Consider the following 24,416-nt stretch of genomic DNA (forward strand, 5'->3'; position numbering starts at 1 on the left):
TAATCATTTCCATTCAATCTGGGAAACGCAAGCAGAGGTTTAATGAGTCAGTAGAGCTTTAGGGTCATTCATTACTTGACGCTAATCTAAGCTTGATGGTCAGGTACACTCAGTAGTCAGTATACTGAGATCTAATCCTCTCAGAGACCAAAGCACAGATGTTGGTAAGTAATACTGTTCAAAAGATTGTTGTTGTTGTTTTTAAAGAAATTAATACTTTTATTTAGCATGGTTGCATCAAATTTATAAAAATTGACAGTAAAGACCATTATAATGTTACAAAATATTTCTATTTTAAATATATGCTGTTCTTTTGAACTGTAATTTAATTTAAAAACAGTATCACAGTTGCCAAATATTAAGCAGCACAACTATTTTCAGCGTTGATAAGAATTATTTCTAGAGCAGCGTATCAGCATATTAAAATGATTTGTGAGGGATCATGTGACACTGAAGACTGGAGTAATCAAGCTGAAAAAAAACTTTATTTTAAAGTATGTTTAAAATTGTAATACTTTTTCACATTTAAAGGTGTTGTATGTTTTTGACTGTACTTAAACATAAAAATGCCATAATATGTTTGCAGATATTTAGGAAAATGCTAAGTTCACAGTCTGAGGAGGAGGGGGCAGGGGAAACAATATTTCGAATTTGGACTGCAGTACCCATTTTAACCACTAGCTGTCATTCTTACATACAGCACCTTTAAATAACCATTGATTGCAGTTCTGTCTCGGAGGGTTAAACTTTAGAAATGATCCACTTGCGTCATAGGAGAGAGTCCCAACGATCTTACATTCTATACTAGGGTGCAGACAGAGAAGTCTTTCAGCTTTTTCAAAAACAAACTGTTGTACATTTCCTTGTATAGAGGTATTAGGGAGTTCAGGGGTTAAGAAATGATTGCTTATTTTGTTTTGCTCCCCCACATAACAATTACCTTTTATATTGTTTTCTGCTGTTAAGTTGCATGCACATTATGTCTTAGCATGAATGTTTTATTCTGTGTGTGTGTGTGTGTGTAGTGTGTGCCGTTGATATTTTTGGACGATTACCATGCAAATTATGTCATAATTTCCACATATAAATATAGCGCACAAGGCAAGATGGAAAAAGGTTTGTGCCTTGTGGTATAGCTTACCACAACAAATGTCAAATTTTTTCCCCCTAATTGTCTGTGTCAGTATCGGTGGGCGGGGCTAGCAATGACAGTGCAGTGGTCAGCCAGTGCAGTGGCTCGGATGAGCCAGCTCCTCAGACTGAGGCCTCTCCCCCCTGCCCATTACCCAGTAAGTCAACTGCTACAGCAGTGAACTTATCATCGGGTCTTACATCTCCCTCTTGGACTCATCTGATCTTTACCTCACATTCTCTCCGTTCCTGCTGCTCCCACTGCTAACTTGGAGTATTTCACTTTTTTAAGCTTGTCATTAGTTAATACGTTACATTAATATATCTGGCTAAGATGGACTCACTGGGCATCTACATTGTTAAATACTATAGTCTTGTGTTTTGGTGTCAGTATGAAAGGGGTCATATACATTTCTTTTATTATTGATTTATCTTTATTGTTTTGTTTTTTTGTTTTTTTTTGCAGAAGAAAATAGTAATTCAGTTTTTGACGTCCAACACGTCTCATTTTCAGACCAGCACACCCATGGGAGCACAAATAGGCGCAAATGCATTTTGCTATTTAAATAACGTGGCACAGGACGTGAAAATGATAACTGCATCAGACTGTATGATAAGACCCGCTGTCTCTGACCATGAAATGGTAAAAAAAATTTTTTATGAATTGCCCACTCAGACAAAGGCAGCCGTTTTATTGCTTAAATTTGATACATAAACAGTTAAGGTCATATTGAAGTTATCAGGTTGGTAAAAAATTAATGTAATACTTCAATACTATGTTTTAAAATATTCATTTTTGTGATGTTTGAAATTTTTAGATTGAGTATATTTACTACTTCGTTTTAGTAAATTCTCTTTTTGTAATGAGGAGAAAGTTTTGAGTTAGAATGAAAGCTAATGTGTGCTTTTGTAGTTTCAAAACTTTTTGTAACTTTTTGTTTCTCAAAAGCTCCAGGAACATTTGATTCCTTGTGATATGACCCCTTCAAGACAATATGGCATTTTTATGGCTTGTGAGTCATTGCAACAAAATGCCCGCCACGTAATCTGCTGTAATCCGCACAGAAATCGAGGACTGAGATTGTCACTTTACCTGATTTTGAGTCTCCATCGCGGTCCACCGTCTTTGCCCTTTTACTCGTGTACGTCCTCACCTCTGACATGGAAAGAATTGCACTGACCTTCTCAGTCAGAGTGACCTTTTCATTTATTTATCTGTGTGACACTGAATACTTTGAGTGTGACAGATGAGCAGAGGGCCCGTGCTGGGACTGTACACGCCAGACACCTTTCAACACATGCACACACTGTGCTTAGCTCTACTCAGTATGGCCATTATTCCTCTTGTGTTCCTCATTAACTCATAATGCTTATGACAGTATAGATTACTGTCCCGTCATAACACAGGCCGTGTTGCCTATACATCTCTGCTCTTTCTTGGCTGCATGTTGAGTTCAGCAACTGCTCAAACCACTGAACCAGACTGCTGGTATGCTGCAGGTCTGTTTAAAAAAAAAACATGAGATCTGCCACCATCTACTGGACTGTTCAAACAAACCCTGCCAGCTCTCTGTTGCAGTATCACTTGAACATGCTGTAAGCCTGCCTCTATATAATTTTCATACATATTTATCACTTTACTACTGAATTTTTTTCTGCAGTTTTTTCTGTGTGGCATGCAGTGAATAGCAGTGGTTTAAGAATGGTTTGCTGTAGCATGATACTGTATGAAACATCAATATAATCAGCGGTTCTCAGCCTTTTGGGCTCAAATTCTCTCCATTTTAAGTCTAACACAATATTTAACTGCCTTCCCCCACATTATAGGATATACAGTCAAACCAAATTTTATTCAGAGACCTTCAACATTTTCTCACATTATCATAGTTTAATCTCTATAGTTTAGAAAATGGTAATAAAATATGACAAGAATTCAGAGTTAAACGGTGTCTAAACAAATTAATCTTGATAATGTCAGATAACTTTGATAGAAAGGTATGTAATGGATTACAATCAACCAATCAGCTGTTAAATTTAAGTACACAATAAAATAAATTCTGCTTTAGGGTTGACCAATTACCAAGCAATGCTTAATTTTGTTCAGTCTGTGATGTAAAATGTCACATTAGCAGTGAAAGAAAAATGCTTAAGCAAAACATGGTCACGTCAAAGTGAATAATTTTGGTCCCAAATTGTTATATATTTTACTGGTAGCCCACTGTATGGAGAACTTTTGTGTATAATATGTCACAGTTTACTTTATTTTGCTATCCTCATTTACATAAATGAACTATAGTTGTTGGTGGTTGAGGAGAGACCCCTGACATGAGTGTAAAGCGCTTTGGGTGTACAGTAGTATACATGAAGCGCTATATAAATGCCTCATTCATTCATAGTGTTCTGCAACCACTAGTAAAAAATTATATCTGGTGTCTAAATCATTTTTGGTTTGACTGTATATGATATTGCAGGTATTGCAATTAATATTGCTATTGTATGACAAAGCTGCTTGTTTTCAAACTTTTTTTATGACCTCTGTGTTCTGCAATAAGGAAAACATCAGCAATAAACAATATACAGTTATTACATCTTGATTTAGTCTTTCTCGATTTATAATTTAGATTATTTCGAATTTAAGTTAGATCATTTTAATTACATTTATAAATTGGTTATAAATCTATTTATATTTAACTCTTAATACACACAGGATGACTTAAAAATATTAAGCCAGTCTGTATCCCCCCTGAGAATTGACTGCGGCCCCGGTCCGCTGGTTGAGAACCATTGATCTTGATGAATTAGTGACTGTGTCTATGCTTGGAATAGGATACTAGTGTACTACTAACTAGTATTACACAGACTACTATACTGTATAATGCCTACTTTTTGTTATTATTATTGAAGTAGAAATAAAATACAATTAAATCTAAAATTATATAAATAAATAAAATAAAAACACAACTTTGTATAAAAATGTTTTTTGCAGAAATGTTTGTAGATGTGTCCCTGGTCAAATAATGAGTGAAGAGATGGAAGTTAAAAATGATTCACTTCAATTCAAATTTCTTATCAAAGTAGATATGGTCAGTCAGGTCATTTAAGCATACTGGAAACGTGCATGTTGTGCACTCTGTACATGCAGCTGTAGCAATAGTAGTAGAGTAGTATACTATTCCGAACACAGCCTGTCTCTGTTTAGTGCTCATTTTTGTTTCGCTGTGGCCTAGCATCTCTGTGCGTTTAGTTGCAGTTTTGTTTATTTGTCCTGTTGTCTTGCAGCCGAACCCCCGCATGATGTTAAGAATGTTGCTTGGAGCAGTTCAGGTCAGAGCTCCTGTCCTGATTTAGAGCCTGCTGTACCTGCTCCAGCCTCCACAACACCAGGGGGCAGCAGCGTGCACAGGCAGCAGTGTAAGTCTTAGACTGTCGATCTAGGGTGCGTCTCAATCAGCTCTCTAGTTCAGTAATCAAGGCACTGGTCAGGGAATCTGACATTTTAAGGGCTGTCTCAATCGCAGAATCCTTCTCGTGCACTGAAACGTTCGCTCCCTAAAAGTCCCACAATGCACTGCAAAACCCAGGGTGCATCGATGCTCAAGATGTTCCATTTAACGGAAGTTCTGAAGCGCAAATCTTAAATCACATGAGCCAAATCACTGCACATAATGACTGATAACGACATGCGATATAATAATGATTTCAGGATAAACATACATCATTAGACAGGTAATAAACACAATCAAAGTAACATTTATAATTTATGTATATCTGAAACGTTGTACATGTATGTAACAGGCAAAGTATTTATCATAATGTATATTAAATAAGCATTACAAGTAATGTCAGAAATATATCAGCTCTGCAGTAATGATGTTGTACAATGAGGACATTGTCATGTTGAAATAGTCATAGTCATCAGTGTCCCAATGTGTAGTGAGCCAGCGTCCATTACTGTCCTTACCAGTGTCCGAACTCATGTACACGATAAACTGATTCATGAGCTCGGGAGCTAGGGAACTGATTGAGATGCACCCTATGAATTTGATGTTTTTCTAAATAGATATCCCTCTGCAGTTCATCACACTACAACAGTCCTCTAGAGAAACATGTCCATCCGCAGGGATTATGAGCTCATCCAAGGGTGAACTGTTTGTACTTTGAGTAAAACAATGGGTGGTTGGCTTGTAGTTACTGAGCTGGTTGTAATCATAAGCGTTTAATAGTCTTTGAATATAAGTAATTCAAGACCTCTGCTTGTGCCAAAATCAGGATGCTTGGGTTGATATTGAAAGACACAGCCAATAGAATGTTGAGCTGAATGAGATTTCTGGAGCAGCCAGCTAGGAGCACCGTTGATTTGCAATTTTCAAGTAATGGGTGTGGGTAAACCTTGATCGTGTCCTTATGTTTCCTCCAAACACCAGCACGAAAGCAGGAGATCATTAAAATCACGGAGCAGCTGATTGAGGCCATCAACAACGGAGATTTTGAAGCTTACACGTAAGTACTGTTTATATATGATGTTTTCACATGCCATATCAACATTGAACATTGTGAGCATTTTATGGATTGTAATCAATTTTGTTGGTACATTTTCACCCAAATAATAGCCAAGAAAAGGATCAAATTTACTAAACAGGGCAAATTGGCATTGGTACATTTTTACTCACCCTTCAGTTGTTCCAGTGCCCTATGTCCATCTATCTTTTTTGGACCTCAAAAGCAGAAATTTAAAAAAATGGACCTGCTCTCACTTCTTCCTATAATGGCAGTGAATAATAACCAGGCTAAAACATATTACGCAAATTAAACAAAAAGTATCATCCAATGATACAGTTACGTGGCCACGCACCATATATGGAAAATGTTCAGTTGGAATACTATACGGTTTTGTGAGAAAGAAACCGTATTATTCAGTCAAAATACTGAGCGCGGCCGTTACTCTGTGCGTGTCAAAAACACCATAGACAAACTTTCAACTTATGTCAACTTTTTTTTTCTTGGCATATTGTGCAAAATTATGATATGTAATTTTGATGTGGCTCTATTCTAAATTCCCCATCCTTTTTATGAGCTCCATGAAAAGCCAAAGCGGGGAACAGCAGCAGCTTCTGGGGACAACCTTTTTTTTTTAAACCATTTTTTTTTTACTGGGAGGGCAGCGTAAATCCTCCATTGAGAACAGAGCATGCATCAATGACAGCAGAATGACATTAAGTTAAACACAGTACTCTCGCCTTCTGGTTATTCTATATATCACAATGGCAGATTTTTTTGTCCTCAAACAAAAAGCATTTATCTGCTTAATTAATTCATAAATGACCCACACTTCGTTGTTTAAAAATGAAACTCTTATGTGTTTTTTCTATTGTTAGTACAACAATCTTAATTTAACTTAAATCAAACAATGATTTTACGAGATATAAGACAGCTGGAGGAGCTGGGGTGGAGGTGGGTTGCAAAGTGTAGTGGAAGCAGCCAAGGAGGCAGAATGAACGGAAGCTACGCTTAAATAAGGCGCGCTGTATAAGAGTTACCAATTGAGTGCATGGAAAGCGGATCAGCTGATATGGGCTGCGTTGGAATTTTTCTCGGATAGCAGAGCTTCACTACATGGCCTGCCTAATGCAGAATGCTTGCTTTTTTATGGCAGATGTTTGCTCTGACAATAACTCTGGCCCAAAATGTTTATGTAGCGCATATAGAAAATTGAATATCTTCGATTTATTAATAGGAACAAATGCTATATTTAATTGATATTGCTGGTCATCAAGAGAACAGACATATTGTAAATCTTGTTTAGTCAGCCCTTTTGGTTGATCTCTTAAAAAGCACAAGCATGTTTACTGGCAACATGAATTAAACATTTTATAAACAACCTTGTAAAATCTCAGATAATTTGCTGTTGAATGTGTTTCACTTTTGTAATAATTTGCAAATGTGTGCATGTTAAAGGAATAGATAATAGTTCACCAAAAAATTTAAACTATCCTGTTATTTACTCGCCCCCTAAAGTCATCCTAGATGTATATACGACTTTCTTCTTTCAGATGAATACAATTTGAGTTATATTAAAAAATATCCTGGTGCCAGTGAATGGAGGTTGAAATTTTTCATCCATCCATCATAAAAGATATCCACCCGGCTCCAGTAGGGTAATAAAGGCCTTCTGAAGCAAAGCGATGGGTTTTTGTAGGAAAAATAACCTTATTTAAAACTTTATAAACTAAAATATCTAGCTCTACCGAAGTCAATTTACGCCAAAAGAGTAATCTCTGACCTGATGTGTGATGCATTGACGAACACGAAAGCGTAGAGGATAGAGCAAAACAAAAAAGAAATGAGAATTTTTAGGACGTCAAAATCAGGAGCGCCATTCACTTCATGGCGAATCGGAGCATCTCCGATAGTGTTAGCCTGAAAGATAATAGCCATGTACACCTAGGATGGTGTAAATCATCAAACAGGTGAACTACCCCTTTAAGTAAGTCATAATAATTGCATATCTTAATAATTATTTTACATGAGTATTTTTGCGTCAATGCTTTGTTTTGATAAAAGACGGGAACAGTTATGTAATTTTCACTGATATTCAGACTGGCAGATACTGAAGGCATATTAAAGGCTACATTCAGTCAAAATTGAAAAGTGGTTTGCATCATCATCTCTGTAACCCTTTACTGTTTCAGGAGAATCTGTGACCCTGGCCTGACCTCTTTTGAGCCTGAGGCGCTTGGAAACCTGGTCGAGGGAATGGACTTCCATAAGTTCTACTTTGAGAATTGTAGGCCCCATGCTTTTTAATTTACTAATGTGCAATATAGCTGTATAAGATTATTGTGCATATGAATAACATTTTAATGCTCCATAAAATAGTTAAAATCGCAAATTCACCGTTACCTATTGCTTGTGTTTGACTACAGTGCTGAGTAAGAACAGTAAGCCTGTGCACACAACCATCCTGAATCCTCACGTGCACCTAATTGGAGAGGATGCCGCCTGCATCGCTTATATCCGACTGACGCAGTACATCGACAGCCAGGGCCGGCCACGCAGCAGCCAATCAGAGGAGACGCGTGTGTGGCATCGCCGAGAGGCCAAGTGGCTCAACATCCACTTCCACTGCTCCGGAGCGCCTGCCGCACCTCTACAGTGAACCACACAGGGCAAAGGTATGTACCGATTCACAGACTTCTCGGTGTCAGCACAAGTAAAATATTATTTAGCGTTTTTCATATTCTCTCCCTCAGCATGCCTGAATACTAAAGCTGATTGGAGCATTTCTTCTCCGTGCACGTCTTGCCGCCTGGAGCCCGGCCAGAAGAGAGCCTCTTGAAGTTTTGAATACGCGAGGGAAAAAATTTACACAACTAAGAAATATATTTAAAAGTGGCCACCACTTCAGTCCAACTCTAGCTAGATGTGGGGCGGGCGCCACGGCAGCAGCCCTGCCTTCTGGATGCTGCATGCTTCTAATGCCCACACGGGGCGCTGTATTGTCTTTACCCATAATCCCATAATCTCTGCTGCCCAACATTCGGAAATGGTGTTTTAAAGTATTAGTAATATCTTGTAAAATATTGAGATCTTCACATGTGTAATCAACAGCTGGTAGAGACGGAAGATAGAATCAGAAACGTGAATTTTTGAAGAGCACGCGCCGTTTTAAGGGTAAATGGACATTTTTTTCTTTTTTGTTTCTCTTTTTTTACGCAACGAATGTGATGGCATGGCATATCAGAGGGAACGAAAAATTGTATCAGATGTTGACGCACCAAAGTGTAGACTCGTAGACTTTGAGAAGAGGATGTTTTAATGTTGCTTTTATTTTCATTAAAAGGGGGGAATGGGGCTGGGGATGTTTTTTCTGACTTTCGGTCGTGTTTTTGTGAAACTCTTGGTTTTTAATCTTTGAATGATGCTGTATTTCAAAGTATTTTGTGTTTTCAAGACTATTGTTTTTAAAGTGGGACAGGATTTAATATAGTTGTGCATAAATAGATATTTATAACGAGAATGGACAAAACAGTCTGTGGTGTCCAGCGGGGGAAATGGTGAGGAGATGTGCGTTTGTGTAAGTATAAATGTTCTTTCTTGGGTTCAAGATGCTTGTTGCTATGTAGTGTTTTGCGCAGATCTACTTTCCACACACTTCCACATGAGGCCTAAACTCAAGTTGGGTTGGTTTACTGCCTTCGTGTATGTTTGCACCCATGACCTCCCGGCTCTCCGAACCTGAAGTTGCAGAACTCTCGCTTATTTTGATTCAAGTCTGTTGTACGTCTCTTGGTCCCCAGGGGGCGCTAAACACTACACACGAACACGCTCACAGCCCTCGCCCTCCCTCTCAGTCGCTCACTCTTTTAGGCTTCCAGCTGCTGTGCATATCATTTTGTAGACTATAAGCATGTCGAAAAAGGAAAAATTGAAATGGCCTGTACTGTTTTGCACATAAGCTTGAGACTCTATGCTGTTCTGTTCACTTTTTTTGTGGACCGCTTTGCAACTTCAGGTTATGAATTCCATCACCCATAAGGGTCCACGCTTTAGAAGAAGACTCAAACCGTCTTATTACCCCTTCATGAGTGTCTGTGCACTTATTCCGGTTATGTATGTTCTTATCATCATGCATAGTGACTTGACATTTGGTTTTGGTAACCGCATTGTGGTTTTGGTAACAGAGTGATCACCTGAGCATCCACAGGCAGGGGATTGAATGAAAATGACTTGATGAATGCAGGTCCAGGGTGTTTTGGGGTCCATTTTGTTGCAGAATCTGTTCCGGATTGGTTTAGGATCTTGTTTTATTATGTTTTTCTGTTTTTTTTTTTTTTTAGTATAACCTGTAAATACTAATGCAAATCATTGAGAGGGATGATTCAAACGCTTAGGCAATCGTCTTCATCCAGATGCTCGAACACAATAAACGTGTAGTTAAAGAAAAAAGAAAAAAAAGAAGTGGGTTCGGGTGTGTTTAAAGCACATGGACACATTGTGCTCCCTTTAAAGTTTATCTGTGTGACTGTCATACATCAGAACACTGTTCTTGACCGTGTTATTATGTAGAATCCTGTGTGTGAATCGTGATGCCTAGGGGGCTTGCCGTTCCCCCTTTACTCTGTGCTAAGCCATTTCTTGTGATGCGTTACCTTTTAAAGTTGGGCATATGTTGCACCCAAGTCTATATGTTGAAAAAAAGGGAGGAAAGAGAGTACTCCTGCCCTATGGCATCTTGTTAGTGAGTTCACTTGTCCACAAATGAAACCGTCTGGCACTGTGATGTCTGCCATACCTTCATACTGCGCTCTCTGTCGCCCCCTGCTGCAGTGCGTCTTCTGACAGTGTGATCTGGCCACTTCCTCCACTCATATATGAGAGTGTTCTTGTTTAAAAAGTGCAGTTTAGTCTGTTAAACTTACATCCTAAATGTAAATGGTTAAGAGATGTTTCCAGATGCAGGAGATTATAGTTCTTGTATTTCTTATGACTGTTAGATGGACACAAACGCCTTTGTATGCTATGAATAACTCTCACAACCAAACCATATATGCAGTTCAGCAGAAGGAAAATATGCATGTGTAACTTTCTTGTAATAATTTTCACTGTCTGTGTTACCTAAAATTGAAATATGTGTATATTACCTGCATCTTCAAGGTAAATGAAATGTGGCTCTGAGATATGGTTCTCAGTGCTAATTTTGTAAAGAAATTGACTAAAAGAGATTAACAAAGCTTTAGCTTGGTATGTTGCCCCATTCTTGTCAGTTTTTTGCATCGTAACCATATATGATGGGACTACATATGATTATACTCTGAGGTTTCATTGGATGCTGGGTTTTTTGCATGACCATACAATTAAAAAAAAAACTATGAATTTAAATCTATCAAGTGTTTGTTTGAATGTTGTTAAACCATCATAGCTTGTTATTATTGAAACATTTGGAAGCATTTAATAAAAGATCATTTCAACATCACTGTCTTTCTCTCCTGTTCAGTTTGCATATGAATTTTTGGTCACACTTTAGATCAGGGTCTAATTCTTAAAGGTCCCTTTCTTTGCGTGTTTTCGAAGCTTTGATTATGTTTACAGTGTGCAATATAACATGAGTTCATGTTTCGCGTGTAAAAAAACACAGTATTTTTCACACAATTTATTTATCTGTACAGCGCTGTTTTCTCTGTCCTAAAAACGGCCTGATGATTTCCTTGTTCTCTGAAGTCCCTCCTTCAGAAACACGTAACGGGGAGATGCAAGCGCTGAATGCACGCTCTTCTGGGAGAGCAACAAGGCCACGCCCCCTATTTTGCGTGTTCTTGTGGGCGGAGGGTTAGTCAACAAACGCTTCTAGTGACGTCATTACATCCCTGCACTTCCTGCTGTAGTCCAAACCGGCTGTTCGCTGTATGCTTTGAAAGGGAACTTCTGTTAAACAAAATATCTCGCTTGGCATTGAACTTTGAGCTTTATAATTTTACAGGTATTATTTATGCTCTAACAGCAACATTACACACTAACTAAAGTTTGAAAGATGGAATCGCGAAGAACAGGACCTTTAACTAACTAGCCACTATGACTTTTGCCTCAATAAAATCCTAATTACTGCTTATTAATAGTTAGTAAGGTTATAAAGTTTAGGTATTGGGTAAGATTAAAGGATGCAGAATAAGGCATTAATATGTGATTTATAAGTACTAATAAATCCTAGAAATATGCATGCTGATATGCAATTAGTTAATAGTGACAATTGGAACCTAAAATAAAGTTACCGATTTTTTTATATTATCCAAATGTGAATGCTGTATAACTTTAGAAATATTTTACTGTACACCTTAATACTTGATGATTTATATACTATTTACTCTGCATCCTGAAATTATTTATATATATCAAAAGTGCATTTCACTTTTTCCACATTTTGTTAGAGCCTTATTCCAAAATTTATTAAAATAATTGTCCTCAAAATTCTACAAATACCCCCTAATGACAACATGAAAAATGAAAAAAGTTTGTTTGAAATATTTGCAAATTTACTTTTTAAAAAAAAATCACATGTACATCGCTGCAGCTGAATGTTCAGAATCATTCTTCAGTGTCACGTGATCCGTCAGAATCAGTCTAATGCTGATTTTCCGCTCAATGATTATTATCAGTGTTGAATAGAAAGTACAGACATTTCTAGTTGAAATCTTTTGTAACAATGTAAAAGTCTTTTCTGTCACTTTTGATCAATTGAATGCATTTCTGATAAATAAAAGTATTAATTTCTGAATTAAGATTCTTACCCCTGACTTTTGAACATTACTGAATTATCATTTGTTAATGTAATACAATGTATTTTATGTCTTAAAGGGTTTCATGAACTGGCTTTTTGTATATATATATATGTGTGTGTATGTGTATATATATATATATATATATATATATATATATATATATATATATATATATATATACTGTTGTCTGAGGTCAAATAATGACGTTAGTGTGTTTTTTACATTCAAAAACATAGGCTATTTTCTACATTGGTCTCCTTGAACGCTGGGTTTTGATGGGCATGCTGCACTGGAGACTTGGAAGTAAACTGCTTCAGCTAGGATTGGATAAGATTTGCATATTTAATGAGCTTCAGCTCCTGACATATCTATGCCCCGGTCAGTTCAGTTCACATGAGGGAGGGGTTGTTTTGAAAGTGGCAACCGGAATGATTCAAGTACGTCTTTATCAAGCAAACACAATGATTTATTTCTCATCCACCCGCGGTTGATTGGACTATTATTTTTGTATTACGTAGCCCGCATGATTGGTCAATATAAGCGTGAACCGCTTACACACACACACACACACACACACACTTGTGCGCGCGCCCTTCAAATGTCGAGTCAAGAGAGAGAGAGAGAATGGCGCTGAACAAGAAAGGAATATTATGAGATTCACCGGCCTTTCGACTTTCGTTTTGGTAGCCCGTCTGAAAAACACAGCCCTGGGACGTTGTGCTTTGCGAGCCCTGGCCCATACATGTCTGAGTCCAGCGTGCTAAAGGTATGTTCTGTTAGACACGTACACATAAGCAAAACGATCTATAACAATGCAATACTATTAGATATAAAAAACACGTTTTACTCGCATGATTGTTTTGCACCATTCATCCTGTCGGACTCAATATAGAAGAAATAGCATTGTGTTTTAATATCAAATGTCTGCAAATCCAGCATCGACCTGAGATTTGTTTACAAACGATTCCGCAGTGAAATGAAGTGAACACACGTATAATGTCTTCCCCATGTCAGCTGGAACCTCATTAAAAATACATTTCAACCACTCATTCCTAATATTAGGATCCTTAAGCAGCGACTGTGTTCTTCCACAACCAATAGTGCAATATCTTGCTATATTCTTCAGCATGTTTATTGCTGTTGGCTAGCGCCATCCGATCGGCTCCATGAGTCAGTGGGCGGGGCTACTGTATTAGATGTAGAGGCATGTTTCGTCGCACAATGACGTAAAGATGCACACACGATCGGTTTCTGGGTCTGGTGTCTAAAAGCTTTTCTTTGGCTAACAAGGAAGTTTTCAGCTCTGAAGGTTACAGGATATTCTTATATTACCATGACCTTTTATATATAAAGCTCAAGGGAAAGTTGATTTCTCAATTCATCACCTCTTTAAATGTATAGTGATCAAAGTCTAACTCCTGTATGTTTAAAATAAATTGTCACTAAGTCTCTTTTAATTTCCCACTGAGGTCAGGCATGTGTGTGCTTGTCTAGAGAAAGATTGATTGGCCAAGTGTCCCAGTTTGTACGCCAAGAGAACAGGCTATGTGTACAGATGCAATGATTAAACAAACTAGCTCTGTGATCCATGTGAAGCTATTAGAAGGTCCTGATGTTATAATATAACACATACCCCACTGGAACTTCTAAGACCACCCTTTACACAAAAGAAATGCAAGATATGCTATGAGAGTTTGTGCACAAGTAATTTCTTTCAAGAGTCGAATCAACTTCTTGCTATTCTGAAGTCGTTAAAAAGCTTGCCCGCTTAGCAGGAGAGGTAAAGGGCTATTTTTAAATCTGAAATGTACGCCCCCCTCCCTCAAGCCAGCTCTGTGAGTGACAGAACAGCTGTGATGAACTAGTTCCTACCTTCATCCGACACAAGATTCCACTTCATAGGGAGATGGTGGGTATCTCTTCTCTTTCCCTCTCTATTTTAACTTCCTTTATGGCTGCGCCCCTATCACCAGCATCCAGCTCAGGGTGTGGGAGGGGATCTGTGTGTGTTCGTGTGAGAGACTCGACTCAGGTGGGCAACTAGAAGGAACCCTAGGACATGGTCGCAGTAGTAGTTGTCTTCTCTGAGGGGGCCCTGTAATAACATGGACCGTGCGTACTGAGGGCCCCCCTGGCCAACAAACTGAATCATAGACTCAAGCACAGACCGCACCATGGTGGCTGAGGAGGTTATCATCACCCTATCCGGAGGAGCACCATGGGGCTTCCGACTACAGGGAGGAATCGAGCACCAGATACCTCTGCAGGTCGCCAAGGTATGATTGCTGGAAACGCATCATCAGAAAATGAACTTAAAATGAGTGTACTATACACCACTTTAAGACTTTTAGGCCTGGTTTCACAGACAGGGTTTAGACTAAACTAGGATAAGGCTTTAGTTCAATTAAGACATTTAACTAGCTTTTATAAACATTACTGGTGTGCATCTTGAGACAAAACATTGACATTTTAAGATATGCCAGTGCAAGTTGCTTTCAGTTAAAATGGCTCAAACATGCATTAGGCTTAAGCCTTGTCTGTGAATCCGGGGTGAACGTTGTGTCAGCCCACAATTCTTCAGTTCTAAAGAAACTTGAGATGTTTAAAGCAGATGTAATGGACACCAGAAGCAAAGGCCCCTGAACTCGAGTGTGGTGTGGAACTGATCCTTTACCAAAAAAGCAAAATGATTCATTGAGCTGTGAACTTTCAAGTACTATCTGAACTACAGACAAATTTAGTTCTAGTACTAATTCAAGGGTATACTACCAGTAACAAGCCAAGTTTGTAGAATAATGCTTCATATGTAGAATGATAATTAGCTGAATTATTTGATATGTAATTTATGGCTGTAGTAGCTCATGAGAAGATAATGTGTCAATCTTGTGATGTTGATTTCTGCTGTTTTTTTTTGTTTTGTTTTTGTAATTACTAGATTATAGATTATAGATTATAATGTTAGTAAATATATTAGCCTATAATATAAATTAGGGTTGTTCATATTTATAGGATTTATAGGATATTTATAGGATATAATAACATTTGTCCTAACTAAATTTAATTTGGTCCCATGCCACACCATATGTGTTATCTCAAAGAAATCAGTCTACTTTCTACCAATTCCAGCAGACTTTGTAGGGACATGAGGGGTTAATGCTAGCTAGATGGTATAGCCACTACCCCAGAACAAGATGTAGAAGTAGATGTAGGTCTTGAATCTATAACCTCTGCATTTACAACCTGCTGTATCCAAAAAAAAACATGCAATATGACAAGAATCAGAAATGGAAAAGCAGATCACTGACCCATATTCCATGGTACTTTAGTCTGTTTTGCACAATCAGACTGGTCAGAGGAGAACTGCCTACAACCCCGACTAAGCCTGGATTTTCCAAAGGTTTTTTCTCCGTTCTGTCACCTGATGGAGTTTTGGTTTCACTGTCGCCTTTAACTTTTGTCTTGCTAAGTTGGCACTCAATATTCAGCAATATTATTGATCTGCCTGCATTGACACCATTTTATGAGAACTGAAATGAGCTGGATGATGACATCACTATTTTCTGATGAACGAAATTAATATTTTTTTGTTTGTTTGTTTTTTTACAATAGAAATCAACTATCACTGACTTTACTTAAGCTGGACTATGACACTGTCTTCTTCTAGATCTGCTATACAGCTGAAACAAACTTTGTTGCATTATTTTCCACAGTAAAGCTGCTTTGAAACAATCTGCATTGTAAAAAGCGCTAATACAGATGACTTGACTTGACAATCTTGACAATCAATGGCCAAAGGAGCACACATAATATAAAATGTTCTGTTTAAGCTAAAGAAGGCAATTTCGGAGAGGATAGCAATAGCGAGTTAGCTTTGAAAGTATTAGATCCCACCCTCCCTCTAAAGTCAGGCCTCCTTCAAAACACATGAACGAGCACACAGCTGGAGCCGAGTCTGCAAAGCGTCGCAAGAAACCTCTCAAAGCACACAATATATGTACGTTTTCAATATTTAGATCACTTAAGCCAAAGATTGCTATCAGGATATGAAGAGCATTTCAACCAGTATAACAAAACGTGTTTATGAAAAACATTGCCTATCCTAGCTTTAACAGTCAGTATATTGACTCTGGAGCTTTTACACAGTATTAAAGAGCTAGAAAAACATCACACCGACTTTAAGTGTTTATATACTGATCATTACAGCTTTTAGTAAGACGTGCAACCTATCATAGTGCACAAAACCGCTGAAATCAGACCTATTCCTAGCTGTACTGAGTAAGATGACAGACAGGACAGGGGTTTGAGCAATGGCACTGCAAGGTCCCTTTGAAAAACAACACTAACACTCGCACATGTAGGCAGTGTCTGTTAATTTATGTCTATGCCAGCATACTGTGTGGGTTTCATTCTTATTTAAACATTCATACTGTAAATATATTGTTTTTTGCTGGCTCGTCTCACTTATTTGGAGAAACATTCATTGATTAAGAACTATTTTAGACTATACATAGTGGCGCATTGAGTAGCACACATTGGGTTTCCTCACATCATGATGGTCCTTTTGTTCAAGTCTTGGCTGTGTAAGGAGGCCTTTTCGATATGGAGTTATGTTATCCCAATGTTGATGTGTGTGCATTGGTTTCCCTTACAATTCAAACATATGCATGATAGTTGAATTGAAGACACTAAATATGATCTTTATAAACGTATGTGACCAAATTCATATGTCACTCGTTGTGATTCCTTGCAGGTCTACTTTTAACTTTTTTTGTGATATAAATGTCTTTGTCGTTGCCTTTTGCAATATCCAAGTCTTCTTGACATTATCAACTAACATTTATCCTGTAGGTGCGTAAGCGAAGCAAAGCATGTCGCGCCGGACTGCGTGAGGGAGATGAGCTGGTGTCCATCAATGAGAATTCCTGTGAGAGTCTGTCGCACGCCCAGGTCATGAACCTGATCGACACCATGCCAGGAACATTACACATTCGAGTTAGGAGGTAAATCATCTTTTACTTTGCCAATGATTATGTGTGTGTTTAACTCAAATAAAAAAAAAGCTAAAAGTAAATGACTGTTAGAACTCCAAGCCAGGGCTGCTGTGAGCTATTGTTTCTGACCACCCCTGTGCTTTTCACCTTCTTATATGTCTATCAGGGCACCGGCTGGCTTCCAGTCGGTGGTTCTGGTTGCTCGAGCTCCTTCTCCCCGCATTGATAAAGAGTACCGTGCTGCCCTTAGGGCCATGTCACCATCCAGCTCCCGACCTCACCAGTCCAGTGTGCGGCAGATACACCGTGAATCCATGATATCCCCGACCAGACGCAGTGGACTGACCTCCCCGCCGGGCAGTGAAGCCTACTACGGAGAAACTGACAGCGATGCAGATGTTGCCGCTCATGAGAGGCAACGCAAACCAAAACGACGCAGTCCCAGCAATTCACCTGGCAAGGCAGCTAGAGCCTCACCTGAGGGAGCAGAGACTTCAGAAATGAGTGGGTATGACAGTGCCTCAGATGCCCAAATGTACAATCTTTTGGGATCTAATAAGAGGGAAGACACATTGCCTGGTGTAGCCCGAAGAGAAGTGATTTACCAGCCCCCTCCCCATGGAGCCTGGTCCTCACAGACCTCCACCGAGACCTCGTCCATGAGCGCGGATGACCAAAACCCAAGAGAAGGGCTAACGGAAGAAGACAGTGGGTTTCAGGAGCCCACAAAAGTTCCTCTTGTTTCTCCAGAGAGAGCCAAAGAAGCTCTTATGCTGAGCTCTCGTAGTCAGTTGGTGCCCATGGTTGGGCCAGTTGACAATCCAGTGGATGAGGAACTCACATTAACATACATGGATAAAGCAAAACAAGCAAGTGAGTATATGTATATGCTCTTGTGATTGGTTTACTGTTATGAACACTCTTGTGGTTGCCTGCATGTAAACCCTTGAAGAGACGAGGGTTGATCATTCTGAGTCTTTTGGCCCCCACCGATGTCTATATTTGTCCTGAAGCTCACAGGGTTGATAACCTGAGCACTGCTTTGCATGAGCTGGCAAAAGCATCTCCAGCTGCTTGCTCATATCAGGTGACAGTGCTCCTCACAGGCCTCATTCTCTCTACATAGATTCTCAGCTGAAATACTAGACAGTATTGTTGGTATTCTCAGTATTGTTTTCAGACATGAACAGCCAACCTCTGGCCAGAATTTAGAGTCACTTAAATGTCATCAGTATAAATCACAAATTAGCATGCTTCACAAGACTAGGTTAGTGTTCATAAAATGAGATGTGCACAATTAGCTAAACAGGTTTTACATTCTAGTGCCTGGACACTAGTAATGCTGGTATGACACAGATCCTGAACTGCAGCTGTGGAACGTGTGTTTGTAGATCCCAGATCAGGTGGTAAACAACACAGTGACATCTGTGTTTATGCTGAGATTACTTGCTGTGAAATCTAATTTGCTATTAATAGAACATGCATGTTAAATATGTGTGAAAAGTATGTATGATGATTCCGTGTAATATGAATGGTAAGGTTTAGGAATCATGTTAGATGTTAGACTTAATGGTTAGTTTTAGGTTTGGGTCATGTGCCACAGTACCATTTTTATAAAGTGTACACACATCTTCAGAGCTGCAGCTATTTGAAGCTGTGTCATTTCAAGCACCAGCATAAATTAACAGTCAGTCGTCTAAAAACAACTCTAATCTGTACTCTAAAAATGCTTATGCTCTTCTCAGGGACCACAGTTAAGCACTGGTAAATAAAGGATGTGCCCATTGTAGAAAAAATCAATTTGGCACCATGCTCTTTTCCTCTAATTGCTACAGATTAATATAATAATTTATTCCCTGTTGCAAAATGCTTTGAAAACTGTTAAAATAACTATCTTTAACAATCCTAACTCATCTTAGCAGAGGTGATACATTTAGCAAGTGCATGGACATAGAAAAGCTGTAATGGTTTTTGCAGTGATTTTGCCAAATATTAAAGGCCTAATAAGAGAGAAGACTACTGCTGACGTAATTCAACACTATATCTGACTGATTAAAGTGAATGGTGTAAAGCCATGTAAATCTATTTATAATAAAATTTTGTCTAAAAAGTTTCATCTCATGTTATGCAGAATTGAACCGTGGAGAGACGATCATGGACAAACAGGTGAAAGAAGCTCGTTCCAAGTGCCGCACCATCGCCTCACTGCTGACGGATGCACCAAACCCTCATTCAAAGGGTGTTTTGATGTTTAAAAAGCGCCGGCAACGCTCCAAGAAATACACTCTAACCAGCTTTGGAAGTGTTGATGAGGACACGAGGCAAGACTCTCAAGAAGAGGATGGCATATTTCCTGGCAGCGAATCAGAATTTGATGAGGAAGGTTTCTCTGCTGCGCCGGACCCCACATGGGACAGCGACTATCTTGAGATGCTAGAGAAAAGATCTGCTTCCAGATGTCAGGAAGGAGAGGGTGGTGCTCTCAGTCCTGGTTTGAGTGATACGTCTGGGAAGGGGGCACAGTTGTTTGAGCAGCAAAGGAGAAGGGCTGAGGAACATTCAAAGAAAATGGAAGCTGCGCAAGAACAGTTACAAAGCCAAATGCTGGGCACTGGACTGAAAGGGACGCAAGTACATCCTCAAACATTGCAACCTCAACCACAACCAGACTCACTGACAAAGCCCAATGTCCAGCCACCACCAGTTGCTCCAAAACCTGCCAGACCTTCAAAAACACTACATCATGAGGTTCCACCAACAGAAACACAAAACATGACACAGATGTGCACAACTCAGGCCATTCCTTCTGTCCATGTTACGGTTAACAGGGAAACTTCAAGCACAATGGTGCCAGCCCCCAATGTAGTGGCCCAAACTAATGCCTCAGCACCTTCTGCTGAAACTATGATGTCTCCACAACCAACTCCTCTACCAGAACTACCTGCCAGCTCTGTGTTAAATAGAACTGCCCGTCCTTTTGCCCCAGGCTGCGTTACCAATCGGGCAGCCACCGCTCCTGTCGTGTTTCGCCCTGCGGTCAGTAAGAAGACACCCAGACCTGTTTCAGTGGCTGTGGTGGGACCTTCATTTTCAGCAGCATCAGAAGAGCGTGCCATGGGTGTCATCCCTGTCTCCTTTGTAAGCCAAGTCCCATTGAATCAAATGAGTGAAAATGTCAGATCTGAAATAATTCCCACACAGCCCCTAATGCCTGGAAAGTCTATTCCTCCCCCGGCTTCTGTATTTGTGGAACCATATTCTCAGCCTGCTCTTCACTGTTCCTCAGTTGAAAACATCCAGGTTGCATCAATGCCACCCATAGTTGCCACCTCTCAAACCCAAGAACATACCTTTCTTATAAATGGCGAAACAACTGTTCCTCCTGCAATCCCCGTTGACAACATGGTGACTGCTGTGGCTCCTGTTATGCCTCCTGTTACTCCTCAGACTATTACCATACCATCCCAACCCTCTTCTGTTTTGACCGCCGCAACTTCTGAGACCCCTATAAGCCCTGAAACTTTGCAGTCATCAGTAGTCTATCGTGAAAAAACCTCTTCCACCGGTGGCCGCACTGGTATTCTCCAAGACTCCCGACGCCGTAGTGCGTACAAGCCAATGTTTAAGATACCTGACAGCACAAAGAACTCACCGAACCCTGAACTATTGTCTATGGTGCAGAACCTAGACGAAAGACCCAGGTGTGGATATTATGAACCTGAAAATATTGCCCACAACAATGATGACAATAGGACAAGAGTCCCACCACCTGTGGCTCCTAAGCCACGTGTCATCCCAGAAATGTCACAGATACCTCAGGCAGAGGGAAAAGGTGCAGAGTTGTTTGCTCGTAGACAGAGTCGCATGGATTTGTTTGTTGTAGACTCTCCATATCTGCAGCCTGTAACTCTCCAACCCCAAAAATCCCAATCAGTCATGGACTTGATCCAACCACGGGAACCCTCTCCAAACCCATCCCAGTGGAAATATTCCCCTAATGTTCGTGCCCCTCCACCAATAGGTTACAACCCCTTGCTGTCTCCTTCCTGTCCTGTTGGTTTGCAGCGAGGTGGTGCCAAGGTGTCTGAGGGAAGTTTCAAAGGAAGTAAGAGTAGTTATGGTGTCCCAAAAGAGGGTATCAAGGCCTTGGACTTCATGAGGCGGCAGCCTTATCAACTGAACTCTGCAATGTTTAGTTTTGGTGGCGGCATTGGCACGCAGTCTTCAATCCCCTCATACCAGAGGCAACAGAAGGAGGGCCACACTCTGACACCACCCAAGCAGGTCCCAGTAAAGGCGGCACGTGTGTATGAAATCAAACGTTTCTCCACTCCCACCCCAATGTCAGCACCAACCCTCAACCCCACAGTGATTGTACCACGCTCAAGGACCACGCTTGGCGAGCACATCTCTCATTCTTATATGACATCTCCTCCACCTGAACCTGTACCTGAATCAACTCCAGCACCTTCACGGGCCCCAGGCCTCCCAGAACTCCCCAAAATTTCATCTGTGCCTATACCTCACCCCATGCCATACTCACCTCCAGCTCCCATGTCAAGTATGTCAAGCCTAAGCTACTCTGGGCTCCAAGCTGCCAAACAGTTTAAGAGTGCCCCTGAGTTAAGTGCCCTACCGCCAAACCCCTTAAAATCTCCTATTCAGGTTCCCAAACCTCGCTTTATTGCAACTAAAGTGGGTATTCAGCCTCGCGTCTGGAGGCCTGGAACCCTACCTCAATGACAGTCTAAACTCATATGTACAAGAAGCTAAACCATCTGCTTCTGCTCCAGACTTAAAATTCATACTTTTAAAATATGATTTTAAATATAACTTGAAGACACAAAGAAATTATATTATTCATTTTATATGAAAATATACTGTGGAGTATATTATCCTGTGCTTTGAATCACAACATTTCTGCAAAAAGTTCATCAATGTTTTAAACCTCCAATGAAAACAAAAATGAAATCAAAATTGATCCTACATGCATGCATTTCTCAATGTATGTTCCTGGTCTTACTGTGAATAATTCATCACTGTTATTCAAGTGTAACTTCCTCTGAAATAACTCAGAGGAATGGTGATATGTCTGTGTGGGCAAATTGGATATTAACCAGGCACTGTATTAGGAAACTTTCATTTGGTCTGACTCCCTAGAGCCCATTTTTCTCAATTCAATCAGTTCTCTTATGCATTTTTTTTTTGTCTTCTTACATATATGGTTACATTCATATATAAGGTTACAGCAGTAAAAGGGTTTTGAAATACAAAATGTAATCCTATAATATTGTAAAGCTATTGACAGTCATGTGTCACAGAGTATTTATTTGACAGTGACTTCTAGACAATAGGGTTTTGCAGTGCAGTGTTCCCAATTTTATAGTGATGAAGAAAACTACATTCTGACATGGTGCCTAGAAAAACATTTCACCTGGACTAGACTGAAATAGAAAATGATGAGACTATGGTATTTTGAGATATTTTCGTTCTAAATTTCTTATTTAAGAGTAAGACGTATGGATTTTGACTTCTGGCACCTTTTACATACAAAAGTGTCATCCTTTTGCTACACCTTTATGTATTTGACTTTTTTTTTTAAATGGGTAATACCTAAGAAAATGAGGCAAGCTAAGGCTTTGTTTCGCTGTATGCTTAAGGTCAATCAGAAATGATATCTCTTCTGGCAGAGCCTGAACTAAACAGGTGCATGAGGGTCACAGCCTATTTGTAGGAGCAAAGTAAACAGGGAAACCAGGCTGGTTCTTTAAAATGTGCTCTGGCTGGAAGCGTGGTCTTTATATACTAGTACCAATAAATTAAACGAATGGCATTAATGAAAAATATTGTGTTTTCATTAATTTTTTGTAGAAATGTATTTGAGTGGTCAAATCAGTAAGTGTTGGAAAGGTACAATGTTGGAAAGAGTCCTAGAGACAGATATGTAGGCTATTTAAGCACTGAAGCAAATCTGCCGCATGAAGACAGGCATAAAAAGTGCAACGCTAGCACTGTCCAGGATTATCAGAAGGTTTATTAGCCAACTGGCTTTACTAGAATTAGTCAGAATACTCAAAGCAACATGACATATTTGAATGGCATTTGTGGCAGTAAGGCTGATGGTTGTGGTTGTTTTTGAACGTGTTCCTCAAAAATATTGCAATGTCTTTAGAGAAAAAAAATCAGAGGCCTTGTAACATTAGGGGAACAATGGATTGAGGTTTAAAAAAGAAAGGAAATCAGTTTATATTAATGTGTGTTAGATATACAGAGAGGATGAATAAATAATGATTGAAGTACTGGCAGGTGAGAATATTTTATTTTTTTAAATGTCTCCTTTTTTAAAAGTACATTTAAAAATTGAATAAGAAGTTGACAAAAACAGAGATGGTAAAACCTGAGCCACAATTTTGTTTGTCTCTCCAGTTCGTTTGTTATCATGTTTTGTTTTATAGGCTAAGTTTTACATTGTTCAGTTCTCTTAATTTTGGCAGTTGTACAAATCATTAGATCAATGTTTCTGTCTTTGTAAAAATCTACTTTGTGGTTCATGTCTCTGTGTTTTTGTTGTTGTTGTTTGTTTGTTTATTTGTTTGTTTTGCAATGCTTATAATGAGATCATCTGAACTTTAGGAAATAAACGATTCTAACTGAAAGTGTCATGTATTTCTAGTACTGTCAATAGATTAAATAAAATATACCTGAAATATCAGACAATGTCTCTGGCTCATGATAAGCAACAACCCAATGTACTGCAGACATCAGGGTCATGCACAGACATTTTGAGGGACAGTGGCCCAAACCAAAAAAGGGGGCACTATAAGGGGGTTGAGTCATCTTAATATAGAGAAGGAATATCAAACCTTTTACAATCATATTGTAAATATAAATGTTAGGCTTTAGTGCTTATTTAATTTGATTTATGTTGTTGTAATTATGCTTTCAAAAAGTTGATTCTGCGTTAATTTGACCTCATTTTTTTCTAATGGAGATTTAAGTAGCAAATGAGAATCACTAAAAT

The 24,416-nt window shown here is 39.2% G+C and overlaps 2 protein-coding genes across 21 annotated transcripts in view; both read left to right on the top strand.

The window, feature by feature from the left end:
• camk2g2 (calcium/calmodulin-dependent protein kinase (CaM kinase) II gamma 2) overlaps positions 1-11,101 on the top strand; it is a 74,655-nt gene extending 63,554 nt beyond the window's left edge. For 10 of the 20 annotated variants that reach the window (XM_067421172.1, XM_067421175.1, XM_067421177.1 and 7 more), the window contains 6 exons: positions 1,185-1,289; positions 4,411-4,542; positions 5,556-5,631; positions 7,821-7,915; positions 8,055-8,303; positions 8,382-11,101. In XM_067421172.1, coding sequence (XP_067277273.1) covers positions 1,185-1,289; positions 4,411-4,542; positions 5,556-5,631; positions 7,821-7,915; positions 8,055-8,287 — 641 coding nt within the window. In that variant the 3' untranslated portion in view covers positions 8,288-8,303; positions 8,382-11,101. The remainder of the gene's footprint in view (positions 1-1,184; positions 1,290-4,410; positions 4,543-5,555; positions 5,632-7,820; positions 7,916-8,054; positions 8,304-8,381) is intronic. The other 10 variants (XM_067421183.1, XM_067421187.1, XM_067421186.1 and 7 more) reach the window with 1 other exon arrangement.
• A 3,188-nt stretch (positions 11,102-14,289) lies between these two features.
• synpo2la (synaptopodin 2-like a) lies at positions 14,290-22,342 on the top strand. Its single transcript, XM_067421989.1, has 4 exons — positions 14,290-14,680; positions 17,253-17,404; positions 17,562-18,268; positions 19,527-22,342. The coding sequence occupies exons 1-4, from the start codon at positions 14,579-14,581 to the stop codon at positions 22,136-22,138; spliced, it is 3,573 nt and encodes a 1,190-aa protein (XP_067278090.1). The 5' UTR covers positions 14,290-14,578; the 3' UTR covers positions 22,139-22,342.
• Positions 22,343-24,416: the final 2,074 nt, after the last annotated feature.

The sequence above is a fragment of the Pseudorasbora parva genome, chromosome 17 (assembly GCF_024679245.1).
Source record: "Pseudorasbora parva isolate DD20220531a chromosome 17, ASM2467924v1, whole genome shotgun sequence".
Classification (NCBI taxonomy): Eukaryota; Metazoa; Chordata; class Actinopteri; order Cypriniformes; family Gobionidae; genus Pseudorasbora; species Pseudorasbora parva.

Excerpts from the sequence above, each read along its gene's own strand:
- synpo2la (XM_067421989.1), top strand. The coding sequence starts at position 14,579 with ATGGTGGCTGAGGAGGTTATCATCACCCTATCCGGAGGAGCACCATGG. Across the intron at positions 17,405-17,561 it reads TTACACATTCGAGTTAGGAG|GGCACCGGCTGGCTTCCAGT; the intron begins GTAAATCATCTT and ends TATGTCTATCAG. Across the intron at positions 18,269-19,526 it reads GGATAAAGCAAAACAAGCAA|AATTGAACCGTGGAGAGACG; the intron begins GTGAGTATATGT and ends CATGTTATGCAG.